At 41.7% G+C, this 21,319-nt stretch overlaps 1 protein-coding gene across 6 annotated transcripts in view; it reads right to left on the bottom strand.

The window, feature by feature from the left end:
• The window catches only part of ESR2 (estrogen receptor 2), a 41,753-nt gene extending 33,879 nt beyond the window's left edge, over nucleotides 1-7,874 (bottom strand). The window contains exons 1-3 of one of the 6 annotated variants that reach the window (XM_064659390.1): nucleotides 7,623-7,874; nucleotides 2,005-2,097; nucleotides 1,049-1,139 (exon numbers count right to left, since the gene is read on the bottom strand). In XM_064659390.1, coding sequence (XP_064515460.1) covers nucleotides 1,049-1,051 — 3 coding nt within the window. In that variant the 5' untranslated portion in view covers nucleotides 1,052-1,139; nucleotides 2,005-2,097; nucleotides 7,623-7,874. Of the gene's footprint in view, nucleotides 1-1,048; nucleotides 1,162-2,004; nucleotides 2,098-2,565; nucleotides 2,645-7,622 lie in introns of those variants that run through there. The other 5 variants (XM_064659393.1, XM_064659391.1, XM_064659394.1 and 2 more) reach the window with 5 other exon arrangements.
• Between the last annotated feature and the right edge of the window lie 13,445 nt (nucleotides 7,875-21,319).

Genomic DNA, 21,319 nt, shown 5'->3' with positions numbered 1-21,319 from the left:
TATGAACTGAAATCAGCTGAGATTTAAGTCATGTTTTTCTGCAGAGGGAATCCACTAGTGTGTGTATGCAGAGTAACTGCCTGTTTAACAGAAGGACATATTGTCTCCAAAGGGCAACATACAGTATTTAGCAACATACAGAGAAGTTACCAGAAGCAAGAGTGAGGTTTGTTTTAGGGATGGGAGTTCACACAAGCATGAGATGTCAGTACAGCCTTCCTGAAAAACATACTGCTTATGACTTATTTACAAGAGAAGGGACTCTGGGGTCCAGGAGGTTAAAGAAAACTGTACTCATGATCTTCAGCAGGCTGTAATATAGTGAAAAAATAACAGCATTGGCCTCAGATAATTAACTTGGGTAGCAGAAATAGTTTAGCCGCAGTAGACTATGGATCTACATGTGATCACGTAGTTCACGTTTCCTTATATCTAGAGAGTTTAAAATGGGAAGCCCAGAGCCTCACAAATAAAATGAAAGTGATAAAATTGTCTATTATTGCTCAGAAGGTCCTATAAAATTACTGCTGGACTGTGAAGTTGTGTGTCTTAAAGAAGGACTGAAGATTGAGGAAGCCAGATCTCAAGATCTGAGGCCGGAGAAAACAAACTCCACTAACACCAGTAACTCAGAAGGAAGCACAACCACATTTAAGACAAGGATTACAATAAACAGTGCAACAGGCTAATAAATTTGTTCCATCCTGGTATAATGTCCTCATATCTTAGGTACTATTCATTACACAGAAAATAACTACTTCTTAAAGTGAAGTCTTGTCCCAACACTATCTCTTACTCTGAAGAAGGATTTTGAAAGCAAGATTCAACTATAAAGCACATTATTTAGACTCAGTCTATCAGCACTGCACTAGATCTGTACCAAACACGGAAACAAACCAGGTGTCCATTATTTTTATACTCCAGTCTTCTGGGAGTCTGAGAATGTTTCAAACCACTTAAGTCAGTTTAACTTAGCAAGATATTCAACAAGCGAAATGCCACTATGAAATAAATAGCCACTCTGGCCAGTTCCGTGAGTCACACTTACCATTCACAGAGCTAAGACACTACGGGCAGGATTCACATCTGACAGAAGAGAAAACAACTCCATCGTCTCCAGCACTCAGAAGATGACACTGCTATGTGGGATGATGTGGGGGAAAAAAAGGATGTTATCAATGTTCTCCACATAAAAAAAAAAAAAAAATTAGGTTTCTTGTCTTTAAAAAACTCTACAACAACTGAATGTGCAAGACACAGCAGATGAGGGACACGAACTGGTTTAGATGTCATAGTCAAACAGACACATGGGTAAATAATTAAGCCATCTGACCTATTTGAACAAACTCAAAAGCCACTTATTGCACATTACCTATACCAAGTATCCCTTTAAAAGCCTTGTGTGAAAAAACTAATTTAATTTTTATGGTTGGTTGGTTTTTAGAGACTTTTTTTTTTAGTTTTTGAAGGGGGAAAAATAGGTAGAGAGGGCAGGGTGCCACGTTTTATAGCCTGCTTGGGTACATAATACAATAGCTTTTCCTAGAAAAATGCAACATTGCAAAAAACGAGGGAGTGATGGATGTTCTCAGGCACCCTTCCATCAACATACACTAAAACATACTTGGAATTTTATATATATATTGAGTAAAGACTTCTTGCAATAGAGAATCAAGATGACCTTTTTCTCTGCTAGGCTTAAATTAAAGTGCAATCATTCTCCTAAATAGAGGTGATTCAGCAAGGGTTCGTTCCACTACCCCACAGCTGAAGCCCCTCAGTCATCTTGTGGAGCATTCTATTAATATTCTGTTAAGTTACATTTCACACAACTCACCGCAACAATAAACTGAATCATTTTCTGAAAAAGTGATCACTAAAGGAAAGTCGTTCTACAAAATGACACTTGTGCTTCAGGTTTTGTGAAAAACTTATTACTCATTAAACACAGCGGTGCCAGATATTGCCAACAGAACGCAGGCAAGTAAACAAGTTTATTATTACCTGAGAAAGACTAGATGCAACAAGTAGGAGGGAGACAGGGAAGTAAAATGAAAACACAGCTATCTGTCCAGACCTCAGATGTTGTACTCATTCCTGCAAAATTAATAATCTGTTCTCAATGACCTCAAGACCTTCTCTGAAGAAAGTGTTGCAGATTAAAAGCAGACAGGAAAGAATACTTTGAAACACTTAAGCAAAACGAGCACCCTTTGGCCTATGTTAGCCTTTGAGATACCGAGGACACTGACAACTTCTAGACTATTCTAAGTATTTATAAATATGTTTCAGGGCTCAACGCACATGACATGGAGGCACCAAGGAAACTGGGCTTGTCCCTCTAGAGGAATACAAGACTGTAATCTTCTACCCCCCGAAACGGAGCTACAAAGAGAAGAAATCCAGACTCTTTTCAGAAAAAGTGCACAAGTCAGAACAAGAGATCACAGTGACAAGGCAGCGCAAGGGAAATTTCAGCAGAATATATGAAAAATTCTCCACAGTGAAAATTAAGCACAGGAACAGGATCTCCAGAAAAGCTGTGAAATCCCTATCTTCAAATACCAGAAGGTGCTATAAGGTCTACCCAGAGCCTTCTCTTCACCAGGCTGAACAACCCCAGCTCTCTCAGCCTGTGTTCGTAGTAGAGGTGCTCCAGCCCTCTGATCATCTTTGTGACCTCCTCTGGACTTGCTCCTTCTTATGTTCCACGTCCTTATGTACTCAGTATTCCAGGTGGGGTCTCACAAGGGCAGAGTAGAGGGGCGGAATCACCTCCCCTGTCCTGCTGTCACACTCTGCCTTTGATGCAGCCCAGGCCACAGCTGGCTTTCTGGGCTGCAAACACACATTGCTGGATCACACTGAGCTTCTTGTCAACCAACAACCAAGCCCCTCCTCCTCAGGGCTGCTCTCCATTCCTTCTTCAGTTGCCCTGACTCAAGCGAGCACCTTGCACTGGGCCTTGTAGAACTTCATGACGTTCACACAGGCCCATACCTCCAACCTGTCCAGGTCCCTCTGGATGGCATCCCTCCCCTCCAGCATATGACAGCACCCCACAGCTTGATGTCATTGGCCAACCTGCTGAGGTGCACTTGATCCCATTGTCCGTGTCATCAACAAAGGTGTTAAATAATATTGGTCCTAATACGGACTCCTGAGGGACCCCACTTGTTGCTGGGAAATCTTTAATTTGTATGACTTCTGCTGAGAAGCATCTGCCATCAAAAAGGGCAAAAGCTTGTGGATAAAATTCCTCATTTTCCCCAGTAGGAATTTTACACAGCTTGGAGGATTACTGAATAACTGTCTCTAAGTTATTGGCACGATGTAGACATGAGCTGGCACAGGGGCTGAGAGTCTTTGACTCAAGTCAAGTTCTTTCTGTTTAGTCTTTCAGCAATTCAACATCTCTTGTCTTATAAATAAATTGGGGACTGAAAATTCTCCGGAATTTATTCCCTTTTCCCACAGCAGTTCCCACACACAGGTCTGTGAGGATATACGGCGGCGCACAGCGAGCAGAGCCGGCAGCAATGCACTCATGCCAGCCAGAAATTTGAGAGGAAAGGGAGGGTGTCTAAAAAAGTCAATATGTGAAGAAAAACAAGTAAATCAGGCAATAGGGATAGAAAAGGAATTGAAACTTCCTACTTTCTCAGGGCAGATAATGTCTATCTTTCCTTCTGATGAAAGCAAAGGTGAGAGATCTTCCCTGGCAGCAGCTGTCCATCACTAGGCATAAAGACCTGTGATAGGATTAAGAGCCCTTTGGCCAATGGACAAAAGAGTAAAGTCATAATTGCCCCTAAAACCTGACCCCCTGGCAATCTATTGGTAACAACATTAGATAGATGGATAGACAAGTGGAACATATACCCAAATTATGTGAACTAATTTATTTCTGCAGCTCAGGCTATACCACCCTGGCAGATCTGGTCTGCCATAACTCTAAAAGACAGAGTGGGAGTTTCTATTTGTCATGTATGTCAGCAAATGTGGGATTTAATTTCTCCTGGCTAAGCAGACATGATGCATTGGCTGTTCCCCATACCATGCCATGCCTCAGGCTCCTCAAATGACGTCCTGCTTTATGAGGCTGAGAAGCAATGGTCATAACCATAGCTGTCTTTGGCAAAAGAAAACCTTCCTTGCAGAAATGCTGCCAGGGAATTTTTTTTTTCAGATCTGGATGACCTGAAGAAAAAGAAGTATTCTTTGTTTTTTATTTCCTGCCAGACCCATGTGCAATATCCCTTATTCCACCTTCTCCTCCCCCAAATGGTGTTATTTACTGTGTTCTTCCGGACAACCCCTTTACTATGCAAATGATTTATGCTATAGGATTAATTTAGGTAGTCAAATAGTCTGTTTCACTAGTCGTCTTAGTAAGCAATGATCCCAAAGCCTCTTCAGCAAACAGCACTTGACAGCATTGATTTAAAGACAGTCAGTAGTGTCTGTCCAAGAAAAACATGCCAGATGTACTTCTCCACCACTGCCACTCAGGCAGCCACTAATGCTGCGGGGTTGCACTGCACTTTGGGAGATACTGAGAGACCTGTTTCACTGTGGGACTCTGACAGCAAAGAGAGTCCCATTTAATCATAGAATGGTTGGGGTTGGAAGGGACCTCCATCGTCCAGTTCCAGCCCCTCTGCCATAGGCAGGGGCACCTTCCGCTAGACCAGGTTGCTCAAAGCCCCACCCAGCCTGGCCTTGAACACTTCCAGAGGTGGGGTTTACAACTTGCTTTGCTCCATATCCAAACAACATGGTTTGGAAATCCATGCCTGCCTTACATAATATGTGGTTGCCTTACCTTTACACAGTAAAAGTATAAAACTTTTGTCCTTTTAGTCATATTTTCTATCATGGTGTAGAAATGAAATCTATGTATGAATATGTATGAAATGCAGAACACCTTTAGCTGCTTTTCTGGTTTTAGCTACAGTAAATTACTTTTCTTATTGGAATTTCTGTAAAATACTATGACAATTTTATTCATTTTGTTGTGCATCTTCACATTTACAACAAATTCAGGACTAAATATTTTCCCCTGAAATTTTATTCTAACTTCTTGAAAAAGTTTTTTCAACAGTTTTTTGATACCTGATTTTTGATGACTTAAAAGACTTACAACCACCTAACAAATTAGTAATTACACCGTAACTTTTCCCCCATCATCACTAAAATCACTGAAATAACACAGAAACCAAGGCATTGCTTATTCTTGCCTTTCAAACTATGAAACACTGTTATAACACTTTATGAAATCCCAGGTCAGATATGCTTAACATCATCTACAGGTAACAAAAGTTTGTGTATATGTCCTTTAAACAAAAAAAAGTTGTTCTAGATTTGCCTCATCTAGAGACAAAAACCTGCCTTTTACTGTGAGTAAAACCCTGTCTCAGCTGAGTCAGTCAGAATTTTGTTGATATTCCCCACCAATGGACATTAGTCTAACATATTAATTAAGGCAAAACTGTAATGTCTCCTCCTAGTCTTATTGAATGATTTCTGAGGAATTATTCTGGCATTTCTGTTTTCTGAGCTTCTTATGTTCTGTCTCTCAAGGAATGGTCTGGCAAACTCTTCTATGTGCATATTTCTTGCTGCTGGCAAAAGCATGTTGCAGATAACTGAAGAGGAGGACAGTAAAGTAAAGGGTATAAAATTTGTTCAGCCCCCTGGGTCACCATCCCTTCTCCCTGTAAGCTTTTTGCTACTTGTACCTTTAAGCCTATATTCAAGAATCTGAACTAAAACTAGGAGTATTTAAAGAGATCATACACTAACATGGATTTATAGTGGTTTTAATTAAAATAATTTAATCCATTCTTTATCAGAACATCATTAAAGACACTCCGCCTGACTTATTGAAGACAATTCTGCAATTGCAACATTTTAACAACACCTCTAAAACTATGGGTATTTTCTTCCTGTGATATTTTAAGTTTTTCAGGTTATCAGCAAACAAATTCACTAGGATATGAAACAGCTTTTGTGTTTCCACTTTCTCCAGCAATACTTGAAGCTCTGTTAACTGATTCTCATTTACAGCATTAAAGAAATCAACTGCAAAGAAACATCAGATTTGTCCCTCCTTTCAGGTCTCAGATTTTTAGTGTTATTTCTCTTTTGAAAGCCTGAGGAAGCTGAGCTGTTCACTTACACACATACACAGAGTGACCAGCCTGAGAATGGAGACACTACAGCCATCTTCTTCTAACACTGTGTTACAGTCTCTGTGTCTGCAAAATTTAAGTTACATCTTATTTAAAAATCTATAGGGAAGTTGAGAAAGGAAAGTAAAAACGAGGGGTAGCCACAGAGGGGTGATTCTATGCTTGAACTTTGTTCACAAACAAAAAGAGGAATCTTAATAGACTTCTCAAATACCAAATAGAAGTTCTAAAGCTTTAAATTAGAAATACAAAATGTACTTGTTGCTTCAGTAAAGGCACTGGTCTTAAAATTCTCCCTCTCTTAAGGGGACAACAGATGAGCAAAGAATTTCAAGGGTACAGATGAGGAAACAGATTGCTGGTAACACTGAGTACATCAGAATCAAATAGTAAATGACTTTATGTTCAAAAGTGGTTTCTCGTGCAACCCATAACCATATCAAAACTTCCTCTGCACATAAATGGTAATTGTGCATCATTCTCCCTATGACAAGGCTGGACCCTTTCCCAAAAAGAAATAGCACATTCATCAGCCATTTCAAGGTCTAAACTGCACAATTTTCTGTATATCTCATTCTCTCTCCAGACTGAAATTTATTTTCCCTAATAAAACCTTGGTTATAAAACATCCAAGACTAAAGCCCAGACCATTCTTGCCCTTGCTAGCCAAAAGTCTTTACGAGCATTCAGGCAGAGGTTCTGACAGGTTTGATGAAGATTTACACACGTGCTGTACAATCTTTAGTTACTGTTAAGTAAACCTTTTAGCAGTGCCAAAAGCAAACTTAGGAAACAGGCTTAAGAAACACTGCCTAATTAGGAAGATCCTTCTCAAAACTGAAGATCTTATTAAAAGAGTGTAAATCTATATCATCGACTTCAATGGGAAAACTACACTGTAAGAACAAAACCTGAGATATTTATCAGTCTGAGACCTGGAAACTGAAAAGTCAAGTCAATGAGGAGACTTCCAGTAACTCCGATTTGCTTTGGATCAGGTCCTACCAAACACTATGATGCTAAGAAGAGGCATTTATCCTTTGCTAGCATATTCATCTGTGGAGTTTTCCAAAAACCTTAAAAAACTAATCCCCTAATGTATGTTCCAAAATACTCCTTCTGCTCTCAGTGCAGCAATCCTATTCTAATTGGATCCTTAAGTCAAAGTCCTAAAATACAACAAACTTCCATAATTTTCTCTGTATCCACAAACATTTTAAAAACACAAACCTATTGAAAGACCATTTAATCTGCATAAACTGTTAAGACTTTAAGAACAAATTTACACTGGAACTGAAACAAAAACTCTGATAATTTAACTATCTCATTTAGCTTACAGAGGCTATTGTTCAAAAATCCAGAGACTATCAATTGCAGATCTTTGGCAACATTTACAATAATAAATATTTCATTCAATATAGCACGTACCTGATTGACACTGAATAGGATTTCTGCTCTTTATAAATGCTGTGACAGCATTACATGTCAGCAAGATTTTCACATGGCAATTCTGGATTTGTTTTCCTTCTTTCCTTTATCTGTGATTCTAAAGCAGCTGTGCCCACCACCACTTAGTCATCAGATCTCAAATATGAATCTTTCCAAAGCAATGTGACGTCTGCTCATCAGTGCAAGGTTACACGAATACTATCAGTGTATCCTTTCCCGGTGAAGGCAAGACCTAAACAGAAGTTCCTCCTCCTCCTTTCTGACATAACAAGCTTCTGAATTTGTCGTTCACTGCAGTTAAAGCTCTTACATGATGGAATCGTTTCACAAGCCAAGCATTCTCAAGTGTAGCACAGAAATCTGAAGATTAACTAACCTGCAATTCTGGCAGCAAATACTGAGATTTTAAAAAGCTAAATCAAACTTTTTATATCTTTGTCACAGGAAAACCTGAAACATAATTAACATTTGCTCTGAAGCAAAAATGTTCTCATCTTAGACATTCTGGGCAGCATAATTAATAAACTCCTTTGGCATTGTTTTTAAACACCAGATGCATAAAACACAGACAATGTAACTACATTCATTTGCAAAACAAGAAAATTAATTAGAAGCCATTTAGGGTGATATCTTTGTTTTACTGAGTGTCATGGTTTAAACCCAGCTGTCAGTTAAGCACCACACAGCCACTGACATGCTTCCCATTGGTGAGATGGGGGAGAGAATTAGAGGAGTAAAAGTGAGAAAAACTCGTGGCTTGAGATAAAGACAGTTTAATAGGTGAAGCAAAAGTCACCCACACAAACAAAACAACACAAGGAATTCATTCACTGCTTCCCATTGGCAGGCAGGAAAGGAGGGATACATCATGTTTACCAGTGACTGGTGAAGACAAACACCATCACTCTGAATGTCCCCCCTTCTTCTTCCCTCAGGTTTATATAAGCATGATGCCATATGATATAGGATATCCCATGGGTGAGTTGGGGTCAGCTATCCTGGCTGTGTCCCCTCCCAATTTATTGGGCACCTCCAGTCTCCTTGCTGGTGGGGTGTTGAGAAACTTGGACTCTGTGTGTTTTTCAGCAATAATAAGAACATCCCTGAGTTATCAACACTGTTTCCAGCACAAATCCAAAACACAGCCCCATACCAGCTACTATGAAGAAAATTAACTCCACTGCAGCCCAAACCAGCACATTCTCCACTTCTTATTCCATACAATTTACATCATGCTCAGGTCCCACACTACCCAACACATCCCCATTACCCATCGCCCCCTTCCCATCCTTTGATACAATGCAGAGATGGCATTCCCTTAGTCTATGGACCACCCCCGCAAAATGGCCGTATATGTTCACAAATGTCCACAAAATGCCCAGTGAGTTCATTTAGTCCATGATTTTGTGTTCCATCTGATATGGTGGCCGCTCAGGACAGTGCTGTGTTGTGTGGAGTTACTGGGCACCAAAGCCAGCTCAGGTCAGATCACTGCTTCTGGTAGTTCCTGCTATACTAATTCCTTAACATGCAACCCAAGTCCCAGGTTAAACAATTTAAAGACATTTCCATTACAATCTCCACCCCTGGTGAGACAGATTATACGGTTTAACATCGCAATTAATTCCTCCCCTTGCCCCTGTTCCAACTTGGATTTATCCACAGGGTTGTATCTGCTCCAAAGGAGGCCTTATCCATGAGCCACAGTCTCTCCAGGGCTGTAACTGCTGCAGCATGGCCTTACCCACAGCCACAGTCCCTTCAGAAGTGAACCTGCTCCAGCACGGCCTTGCCCTGCCTGCAGTCCCTCCAGGGATGGACCTGCTCTGTCTGGTGTTTATCCATGGACACACATTTTGAGGTGCTCCAGCATGGCCTCATGCACAGCCACTGATGCCTCAAGGTGTACCTTCTCCACGGTGGATGCATCCTTGGCCCACAGTCCCTTCACAGCACCAGCTGCTGCAGTGCAGACATAACAATGGCCACAGGTGCTTGGACACGTTCCTGCTCTGGCAAGGGCTTATCCATGGCCACGAACATTTTGGGATGTCCTGCTCCCATGGGCACTCATCCCCAGGTCACCATCCCTTTGACTTGAATGCACACTGGAATTCCAGCCTGCCCGGTGCAGTACAGGAACAGCAGTGCTGCCCCTGCCAGCCCAGTGCACTGCCATGGCCGTTCCCAGAATGTTCCCAGAATGTTCCCAGGCACGGCAGGGTGAGGCTGTTGGCAGCACAGCACTACAGCAGCAGCAAAAACCAGCCACTAACAAGCACCAGACTCTCATATATGGTCAGGCAAGCGAGATCCATGGCAAGCACAGGAGGTGCCAATTAATAGCTAAACAGCCCTGACAGCTATAAATTCAATTTAGCATATTCCAATCAAATCTGTCATTACCTTAAACCCTTCAGTCCCCATGCTGGGCATCAAAAACCACTGTCGTGGTTTAACCCCACCCAGCAACTAACACCACTCAGGTGCCTTTACGACCCGCCCCAGGAAAAGAGGGGGGGGTAACCCAGGTTTTATCAATAATTCCTCTGGGGTGGATTAAAGCGAAACGACACTAAATAACCAGTGTCTGAAAACACATATTGACAAGATTTGTTTTAACAATTTTGCATCAACAGGCATGCTAGCAGTTTGGGTGCTGTCATACCACAGTGTGACACAGAGAAAACCTTTGGGGGGGGGGGAGGGAAGAAAATGCATAGGGGAGAGAAAGGCAGGATAAGAGCAAGGGAGAGTAAGAGAAAAAGCTGAGAATGGACAGATGTCTATAGTCACCGCTCACGGGGTCCAGCGATGAAACTTGGTAGCTGCAGCTTCCGTGTCTGTCACTTGAAGTGGTGGCCTTGATCCGCCGGAGGTGAAGGAGGGAAGCCCCCACGCTCCAAGAAGTTATGAATTATTATTATATCCAGTGTCACGGGCCATGCCTCGAGCCTCCGATCTCCCCCTGGGCCCTGAGCAAAAGCTGCTGAGTCTGCCCCGGTTCCCGCCCTTTTCCCGACTGCCAGAGGGGGGGATGGGCTCCTATGGGCCATCAGAGGTCCTGCCCCTTCAATTGCTCATCAAGCCTGCAAGCTCAGCTCTTGCCTTTGCAGGGCTTCACACCTTCAGCACTGGAGGGAGGGAGGGGCCGGATTGCTCAGCAGAGGTATAATGCAAGTCAAAAGCCTGCAAAAGTCTCCTAGAATGCATAAATCATCAAACATTTCAGTCTCTGACAGGTGCTCACTCACTGCCTCCAGGTGGGATGGGGGAAGAGAATCAGAAGGGTAAAAGTGATAAAACTCGTGGGTTGAGTTAAAGGCAGTTTAATAGGGAAAGCAAAACCCACACACACAAGCAAAGCAAAACAAAGCATTCATTCACCACTTCCCATGGGCAAGCAGCTGTTTATCATGTGTAATGGTGACTGGGGAAGACAAATGCATCACTCCAAACATCCCCTCTTTCCTTCTTCTTCCCCAGCTTTATTTGCTGAGCAGGACCCCATATGGTATGGAATATCCCCTCGGTCACTTGAGGTCAGCTGTCCCTGCTATGTCTCCCTCCCAGCTTCTCCTGCACCTCCAGGGCACTCACTGGTGGACCAAGAAGCAGGAAAGGCCTTGATGCTGTGCAACAAAAAACCCTCTTCTGAACAACAACTAAAACATCCCTGAATTATCAACCCTGTTTCCAGCACAAATCCAAAACATAGTCCATGCTAGCTACTATGAAGAAAAGTAACTCTACCTCAGCCAAAACCAGCATAGTGTGTTAACGTTTATCAAAAAACCCACACAAAACCAAAACCAAAACCAAAAAAACCCCCAAAAAACCTAAAAATTGAAGACAGGGAAGGTCCAGTTCTCAATTATACATTGGGATTGCTTTGAAAAGGCTTGATTAGTTGCAGAGCATAAATCTCATTTACTCTAGGGAAGCTGACATGCTTAATAATTTGCTTGGAAAAAGCCTCATGGTATTCATCATTGGAATTTTGACCCCAAAATACCTCAAAGTCTACACAAGTTTCTGAAACCACTTGTTGGAATTAGCAGCTGAAATAGCTCTGCCCCCTTTGCTATCAACAGCTTCTGTGCAAGCATAGCCAGGACCAGACCAAGGTAATATTACTGCCCACTCAGACAGCCCTCCCTATAATTATTTTATGCTAATGTAACTTTTCTCAGTATCAGATATGCCCTTCTACCTTGTTTCTCTGTGCTTTTCCTTGAGCCCTCTCACCTCCTCTCATTACTATTTTGCAGGTACAAACACAGCTGCTTTTAATTTGAATTTCTTTTGTTTTAACAGATAAAGCCTTTTCCAAGCTACAGGAAATGGCTTTTGATGATTAGTTGTTATACGGAGTGTGATCTGTGTCTATCCAATCCTATTTACATCTGTGACAATCCTTTAACACTGTGCAAGGGTGAGATCATGTTCCCTACCATCCTCAGTGCTAAAGGGGTAGATAGTATTTTTTGCTAAATACCATAGAAGTGCACCTTAGTTTTTTGCACATATAAAGGCTGCTTTCCCCTCACATCCTGGCATAGCCCCTAAACAACCTGTACCAGGCCCTGGTCCTGTAAATCCCTTACTCTAAATACCTGGATACCAAATGAGCATTGGGAGCAGCATGAATTAGTTACCTGTGTATTGTATCTTTCCTCTCCATTTGGATCTTCTCTCAGTTAGGAGCCACAGCTACTTTGGGTAATATAAACAAAAAACCCTTCAGTCAAGGCTAATTAAGGTTATATTAAGGATTTTATGTGTTAGATAACCAGATGGAATAAAGAGAAACCAGATAAATGATCAGGGACAGGTTGGCAGTAGACAAAGAAAAATAAGTCAGGTTCTCTTCTCTCTCTTTTATATATATAATGTAAATTAATATTTCTTAAAACAGTATAAAATTAAGGCTTTTAATGTATTTTCCTCAGAGGTTTTTTTGGGGGGGTGAGTGTCAAGACAGGAGTTTCCACACATAGAAAGGGATTTTTAGACTCTGAGCTACAGCAGTTTGTAAGTGGAGCAGCACCTGCCTAGCAGGCATGGGAAGCAGCTACAAGGAGCCTTGAGACAATACACAAGAACAAAAACGATCCAAATCAAATGTATCTCAGGCTGTTACACTCCCTTGTGTGTGCAAATGCATGAAGGAGAATACATTAGTGCCAATAGACTGAAAAAGCAGTTCCTTTAAGCAAAGGTGGTGTAGTGAATAAAATGTGTAGATTTACCTACTTGATAATGCAGGCCCATCCCTGATAACTGTTTTGTTCCAGACTCAAAGAGTTATTTACATCATTATCACCTAAAATTACTCAAGGCTGAGCAGCTCCCGAGGCCACAGGATTCACAGTGGTGTGTACTGTCCATAAACTTCCCAAGTAAAGCCCCAACTTCTCAGCACTCCCACTATATTTAGCACCCCGTCTCACAGTCATGATTTGGCTTTCTAGCACATTCACGCTATAAAAGCAATTTGAAGAGTGGCTTGACTTGAGGATTCACCTAACAAAGAACATTTTGTCCACCACCCACAAGCTTTAGAGGTGTTACAGTAAAAGGATCACACTGAAGGAGGAGTGAAGAAAAAGGTCAAGACAGAACTGCAGAAGGAATCCTTCTGGACAATGTTCATCAGTGGTTACATGTTTTTACATACTTATTATTGAACTGCTGTAGCATTCTCCTTAAGGACATTCACAGATAGCTGTAAAAAACCCTACATATTTATCTCACATATCCATAAAAAGATGTAGATTTTAAGGGAAAGAAGGATTCAATATTAAATTTGTAGAAATAAATAACACAACTATGCCTAACAGAATTTGAAGGAAACTACTCACCCCTGTGTTATCTTAGTCAAAGGTATATTCTCATCTGTGACTATCCAGTGGGTGAATACCTTGCTTTGCTACCACAGGTCTTCCACCCCAGCACCACACAGAAGAAAACAACTATCTAAAGTTTTAAATTCTTTAATATTAAACTATTGCAACATACAATTGGATTCAAGATTGCTGTCATATTTTATTCTCTTTTCAATTAGTTGCAATCTTGGCAGCAGACAACTGAAGTCAAAGGCTGAAAGTCAATGGCTGAGAATACGGAACTTGTGTTTCTCGATTCTGTGCAAGAGAGAATTCTCTCTTCCTCCAATTTACCTCATCCAGTACAGGTTCAACATAGGTCATTTTGAATTTAAGTTTTTAAATGTAGAAGACCTGTTTTTTCAGAGACTCAACAGGGATCTGAAACTTCTGTATAAATCATACATGAGAAAAACAGCAGTCTCCATATCACACATGCAGTATAGGATATTACTAAACAGGAGATTTGGTCTGTCGGGTTCAAAGGATTTCCCCTACTGCCACAGTTCAAACTCCCTTCTGTCCTCATTTAGCTCTTTCCATATACAGCTCCCAGCCATGGCTCATGGTTTTACAGCAGACTCCTCTATCTTCCCTTGGACCTCTTGGCCTTGAATAAGCTACTGGAGTAGAACCTGTTAGGACACATATGTCCTGAAGTAGCAATTAAGCTATTATAAATAAATATAATTTTTCTTCTGAGGTCCTAGCTTACTGGCTGCTGTTATGAAGGAGGCCACCCCATTCCTTCCAAACCAAAACCAGACTCTGTTTCTCCAGCCTTTCTGCTTCCAGGGAAGTTGGCCTCTGGAGATGATAGAAACAAAGCCCTTTCCATAGCATGAGCTCTTTCTTGCTGGTACACATCTGTGGAGAGATCATTCAGAAGCAGTTTGTTTCTTGCTCTCCAGGAAATAAATATATATTCTTTGATCAATGCAGACACTTAACAATAACTTGCCACCTCAAAGAGCATGGTAGTGAAACTCCTGTATCTCTTTTCAATGTCACCACAAAGAGGTAGATAAAGAAACTGGTGACTCTACCCACATATCTTTTTAATTTACAGTTTTCTAAATCAGATCTCATTTTGCAACAAGTTTAGTTCAACTTTCCCTCAAAAACAATCAGTCTTCAGTGGGAGCAGCTACTGGCTGAGGTCGGATTGGGCATCTCCTCTTGTCTGACAGCTCACTGCCATCACCAGCAGCATTGTCCCTCTCTGTCCTGCCTTCTCAGGACCATGCACTCCCTCCCTTCCCCTTATGCTGGTTCTGGAGCTCACCTGACCCAGGAGAAGTCACTGCAGCTTGGGAACTTCACAGGAAGCTATCCCAGCAAAGAAGAAGGAGGGAAAGAGGCGTGGGGTTTTTTTTCTTTCTTTCTTTTTCATCTCCATGCTCAGCTAAGAAGAAGAATCTGCTCATTGAGAGGTCAGACAAATGGCAAACCAAGAGAAACGCAAGGCTGCACAAGCAGGAATAGGTGAGGAAAGACTGCTCCTTTGACTGGAGACTGTTAGATCAGTTCCTTTATTCTTGCAAGGAAAATTTCTAGCTGCAGCTGAGGCACTGACTGGATAAAATTATAGGCCACAGGTTCTGCAGACACCCCTCTTCCTCCATCATCCCAAACTGTGGAGGAGTCAATACCCTGCCCAAACTCATTAAGAACCACTGGGAACCCCTCTTTCCCTTGCCCTCCAAGAAAATCCTCCTTTGCACCCATGGAAGTAAAGCTACAAATAAGAGAATAGGATGATGGGTGGCAGGAGCCAGCACCAGGTGTCACAAAAACAACATTAGGGTATTCATTGCAGGAGAGGTGGACTAGATATCCTTTAAATGTTCTTTCTAACCCAAACTATTCTATCATTCTATTCTCTGGATCTTGAAAGGCCCTGTTGCCACACTGTGCTGGTGACTTGATCTCCCACAGCACAAATTCCTGTATTCGCTTCACTTCAGTTTCACTCTGTACCAGCCTTCTCCCTCTTCTCAAACCATATCACTTTCCTATTTTTCTATCCAGCTGATCCATGACCAGCATACAACCTCCCCAAAGAAGTGCCTTCCTCCTTCTGTTCTCATTGCCTCATAGCACAGAGAAGGGATCCAGATTAAAATTTACCAAAACCCAAAAAAACCTATCACTTTCTCAAGGAAACCAACAAACAGAAGGATTCTAACCTAAAACAGTTCTCCATAATAAATGCAATAATGAAATGTAAGCCTCCTATTCAAAGGAGCCTCTTGTGTACATGGCTGGTCTACTGAGATGTTTTAGAGCTGAGGTTCTCTGATACAAAGACAGAATGTTTTGGAAGCGGTTAAATTCCTACAGTAGGGACACGACTTCTGCATCCTCCTAGGAGAACAGCTCCAGATTTTCAACCAGGATAACTCTTGGGAGACAGTGTATTCCTTGACTAAACAGGTTTGCCCTTCGTCCAGAATCACTAGGAATTTAGGCAAAGTCTTAAATGCAAATAGGCTTTAAATGTAATAGAAGTTTAGAGGAAATATGCTGCCACTGTATTAGCATAGAACACGTTCTTTTCACCTATTACCTTGCTAAAGCAAACATAATGGGGCAAGGGGAGTAGCAGAGTCTGACTTGCTTGAACTGTTGAAAAAATAAATCTTCAAGAAAAAAAACCAAAGAAGCTATAATCTCAAAGAATCTGGCTATCCAGTTGAGGAGATCAACAAGAATAATCACCTGGGTGACTGGCTGTGGCTGCACACTTGCTGTGTTGAAATCTTTGCTGCCTGTTGCCTGGTTTCTCAAAACTGGAAGAGCCAGACCTAGATTCCCAATGGGGAAAGAGCAGCACCAGATAAGCACCTGAAACACTCAATTTTAAAGCATCACCTAGTGCTTTATAATGCATTGGTGTAATAAAAAACAGTGTTCAGAGTCATTTGTCTTGACTGATTTATCCTTTTTTGTTTTTTTTCCAGAAGGAGCTTGGTTTTTATGCTTTAGCATGTTAACTCAATAAATTATGAGGCCAGGCACTCAAGGGCACTGCATCTTTCAGCACTCCACCTGTATTCATTCCTGGAGCACAGTTCAGGGAGGGGACTACGTGGCCCACTGCAGCATTAGGAAGTTAAATACAGAAGATATACAGCACGTAAGTGAAGACTGTCCTGGTGAGCTCAGTTGTAGGACTTCCAAACTACCATGCACCTAATGTTTTTAATCCAAGTGCTCATTAAACCATTTTGTTGTGAGTGTTTATGGTCGAGCTCTCTTCTAAGCCCATGTTTTTATACCATGTAAGGTCTGCAATCATCTCTCTCTCAGAGATTATTGTATTATTTGCAAAATACAGGTAAATCACTTCTTCTCTGGTCAGGGTAGTAGCAATCATTCAGAAGTTCATTTTTTTCTTCCAGAAATATTTTGCACAAAAAGCTCCAAGCAATTTTTTTTCCTCTCAGGCTCATACTAGAAGCACTCCTCTTTTTAATTCCCTCTTTCCTTGCTTATTTTAATCACACACCCACCTACAAGGAGATCAACACTTCCAGCTTGTGCTTGCATTCAGAGTGGTCTCTGAAGTAGCTTCCCATGTTCCAATTATTGTTAAACAAAGAGGCACATCATTGTTCCCACTTTCTGCTAGAATGGAAAGCAACTAGAACACCCTTCAGTTTATAGAGATTTTTAACAAGAAGGATGTGGAAAGCAAGAAGCAACAATGGTTAGTTTTCAAAGGGCAGCTTCTATCTGAAAGTCCAATAATGCAGAGTGCACTTGAAAGGATCAGGACCTGGACACATGAAATCAACGCCTAAAATTGAGAGAAACCTGACATTTTAACCTTAATCTCTCTGTGTCACTTTCCTCATCTACGAGATGAAGGGCGAAACTCTGAGGGATCCTCACATGAAACCAGGAGGCAGGAAGAAAGTCAGAAAAGGACATTCACAGAATCCACAGGATTGTGAATATTGAACACAGCAGAGACTGCAGTCATTTACTTTTGCTGCATCAGTCACGAATGTAATAAAAAAGGTGTCAGAGACTAAACACAATGGCTGTAGTTGAGTGCAAACATAATTCTTATTTATCTCTCAAAGCTATTTTATCTTGAACAGTCAAAAAAATCATGAACATGAGAGACTTTTCACTAATTAATTTCCTATTTTGTCAAACTCTGCCTGGGCAGCATTGTGAAGAGATGTAGTAATAATGATGGTAGGAATTAGGAAGGAATAGAACAGGCCTCTCAATAGAATTCCATTCCTGAACAAATTTTACACATAAAATAACGACTCTATTCAATTATTCCATACAGATGAAATCTTTGTAACATGCAAACTAAAATCATCTGGCTAATATATCTCTTTTGAAAGATTCAGAGAAAAAAAAAGCACAAAAGAGCAAACAAAAAGCAAAACCAGAAGTGTACATATAGGAAGAAAAAGTCTAGAGAAACAAGATATAAAAACACATCCAGTCTAGGGCTAATTGGGAAATTGCCAAGAAGACAATACCTGAGTCCAATGCCTGAAGAAGAAAGTAAAATATCAGAAATGGATCGGGGAGAAATATAAGAATGAAAGGCAACTAGAAAATAAAACTGTCTTTACTTCTCCTGCCTCTCCCACCCCTACCTGTAGCATCCTCAAATTTATTCCAAAGGTAGTTATATACATATATATATATATGGATTTTAAATTGTTTCTGGTAACATTTCAATCTAGTGGGCACTAAGCACACTTAAAAGAGCCCCACAGCCATTTGCTCTTCAAACATACTTAGAATTTACCATACAGTGCCAGCTTGTTTAATTTTAGAGAAGGCCTTTGGGCTGCTGCACAGCACACTCCACTACCTTACCTCACTGACAAACAATGATCTCATGCAATTGCAGAGTCCACCACCAAGTAGAAGAAAGTTTCAACAGTTTCAACCAATTCCCACAAGGGTGGTCCATGTAAGATGAGACCAAAGAAGAAGTTTTATCTTCCTGGCAAGAAGGAAAAGGCATGCCAAAATCTGCATTCCACGACCTTCCACATCAGTTTCTCATCACATCTCTCATAGGATGACACTAGAGGGGCAGCACGTAACTGAACTGAGCTAGGATCAGTGTTTACAAGCACTCAGTAGTTTTTTTGAGAAGTTAAACTTGGACACACTAGGTCCTTTAACTATTGGAAATATATAGTCACAGCATTTAGCACAACTGAAGTAGATTTATAGGGAAGAAGGAGGCTTCAGGAAACTATTCTCTCTTATACTCTGCAGCATGTTTCAGGTTATAGAATTGAAGAGAAACTGCAGCTGCCTCTACATCTCTGACTAAGTGAAAGTCACTAATCTCACAGGACCACAAATAAAATCTAGAAATAACAGTAGTCTGTGAGCTGTTGCATATTTACCATGCTGACTTCTCCTTTAGCAAACAATGTGTCTGTTGGAAGATCATGGCACTTAGCCAGTTGCTGAGAGGCGAACATGAGAAGTGCTTTATTCCATTTTAGTTTTGCCTCTGTGCTCAATATTTAGCTTTGCTTGCATGCCTGGCTTTTGCTTTCCCTATTAAACTGTCTTTATCTCAACCCACGAGTTTTATCACTTTTACCCTTCTGATTCTCTCCCCCATCCCACAGGGGGAGAGAGAGCAACAGGCTGAGTTGTGATTGGTTTCCATCTAGGGTTAAACCACGACAGACCTTTTTGGCACCCAATGGGAGCCTCGAAGGGTTTAAAATAATTATAGATTTGATTGGAATGTGCTAAATTGAATTTATAGCTGTCAGGGCTGTTTAGCTATTAATTGGCACCTCCTGTGCTTGCCATGGGTCTTGCTTGCCTGACACCATATATGAGAGTCTGGTGCTTGTTAGTGGCTGCTTTTTGCTGCTGCTGTAGTGCTGTGCTGCCAACAGCCTCACCCTGCCGTGCCTGGGAACGTTCTGGGAACGGCCATGGCAGTGCACTGGGCTGGCAGGGGCAGCACTGCTGTTCCTGTGCTGCACCGGGCAGGCTGGAATTCCAGTGTGCATTCAAGTCAAAGGGATGGTGACCTGGGGATGAGTGCCCATGGGAGCAGGACACCCCAAAATGTTCATGGCCATGGATAAGCCCTTGCCAGAGCAGGAACGTGTCCAAGCACCTGTGGCCGTTGTTATGTCTGCACTGCAGCAGCTGGTGCTGTGAAGGGACTGTGGGCCAAGGATGCATCCACCGTGGAGAAGGTACACCTTGAGGCATCAGTGGCTGTGCATGAGGCCATGCTGGAGCACCTCAAAATGTGTGTCCATGGATAAACACCAGACAGAGCAGGTCCATCCCTGGAGGGACTGCAGGCAGGGCAAGGCCATGCTGGAGCAGGTTCATTTCTGAAGGCATTGTGGCTGTGGGTAAGGCCATGCTGCAGCAGTTACAGCCCTGGAGAGACTGTGGCTCATGGATAAGGCCCCCTTTGGAGCAGATACAACCCTGTGGATAAATCCAAGTTAGAACAGGGGCAAGGGGAGGAATTCATTGCAATGTTAAACCGTATAATCTGTCTCAAAGGGACCAGGGGTGGAGATTGTAGTGGAAATGTCTTTAAATTGTTTAACCTAGGACTTGGGTTGCATGTTAAGGAATTAGTATAGCAGGAACTATTAGAAGCAGTGATCTGACCTGAGCTGGCTTTGGTGCCCAGTAACTCCACACAACACAGCACTGTCCTGAGTGGCCACCATATCAGATGGAGCACAAAATCATGGACTAATGATTGAACTGATTGGGCATTTTGTGGACATTTATAGATATTTGACAGACATTTGGCAGGGGTGGTCCATAGACTAAAGGAATGTTTTTTCTGTATTGTATCAAGGAATGGGAAGGGGGATGGTGGGTAATGAGGATGTGTTCCGATTCTCTCCCCATCCCACTGAGGGGGAATGAGCGAGCAAGTGGCTGTGTGGCGATGTGCTGGCTGGAGTTAAACCACAACTCTACTGAAACTTCAGCAGGTGCAAGAACTGGGAGATCTTTGTCACCTGCCGAATTGCTGCTGTTGCTGTGCACTAGTCACAAATCCAAACAAGGACCCACACCAGAGCTGATGTGCCTCAGGGACGCTTTTGCAAGCCAAGTTGGCAGAACTTCCCTGTGAATGCTTTGGAAGATATCAGCCTGTCTTTGGTAGATGCCCCTCAAGGCTGATGACTACTTTATAAGAACCAGAGAGAATTGAGTGAATACTGCTGGTTAATCCACTCTCCTTCAAATCTTAAACTCTATTTTTTTTTAAGTGTGCTCAGCACTGAAAGGAGAGCCTGTAATTCTGGAGCAGACAGATTTCTATATAATTTATTTGCAATGTTCAAATTATTTCTGCCAGTGTCTTCTGCAGTCTTGGAAGAAAGGGAAAGCCAGCACAATGCAGGATTCTTTTGTGTAATTTACATAAGTAGCTTCTAGTTGATATTTAAACTATTTTTTGCACATGCATTGTATATTCGGCATTGCTGACCAGAAAATTGTATTCAGCATCTAATTTGTTAAATGATCTCCTCTGTCAAGAGAATGTTCCCACTGTAATAGTGATATTTTAACCTGTCAAAAAAATGATTAGACTAAAACATCTTAGTAAATACCATAAACTACCCAATAACATCAAAAATTGAAGATGTACAAAGGCTATCCAATTACTCAGGAAACTCCAAAATTTTCAGGTAAAAGGACTCATTTTCTGCTTGAATGAGTAATCAAGGAAACATCATTTTCTTTTATATTGATCATGGTATAAGGCACAGCCTAAGGACAGGAGCA

Source organism: Pseudopipra pipra, chromosome 6 (genome assembly GCF_036250125.1).
Source record: "Pseudopipra pipra isolate bDixPip1 chromosome 6, bDixPip1.hap1, whole genome shotgun sequence".
Classification (NCBI taxonomy): Eukaryota; Metazoa; Chordata; class Aves; order Passeriformes; family Pipridae; genus Pseudopipra; species Pseudopipra pipra.
Note: the sequence above shows the minus strand (reverse complement) of the source record. Positions and strands in the feature narration are given on the sequence as shown.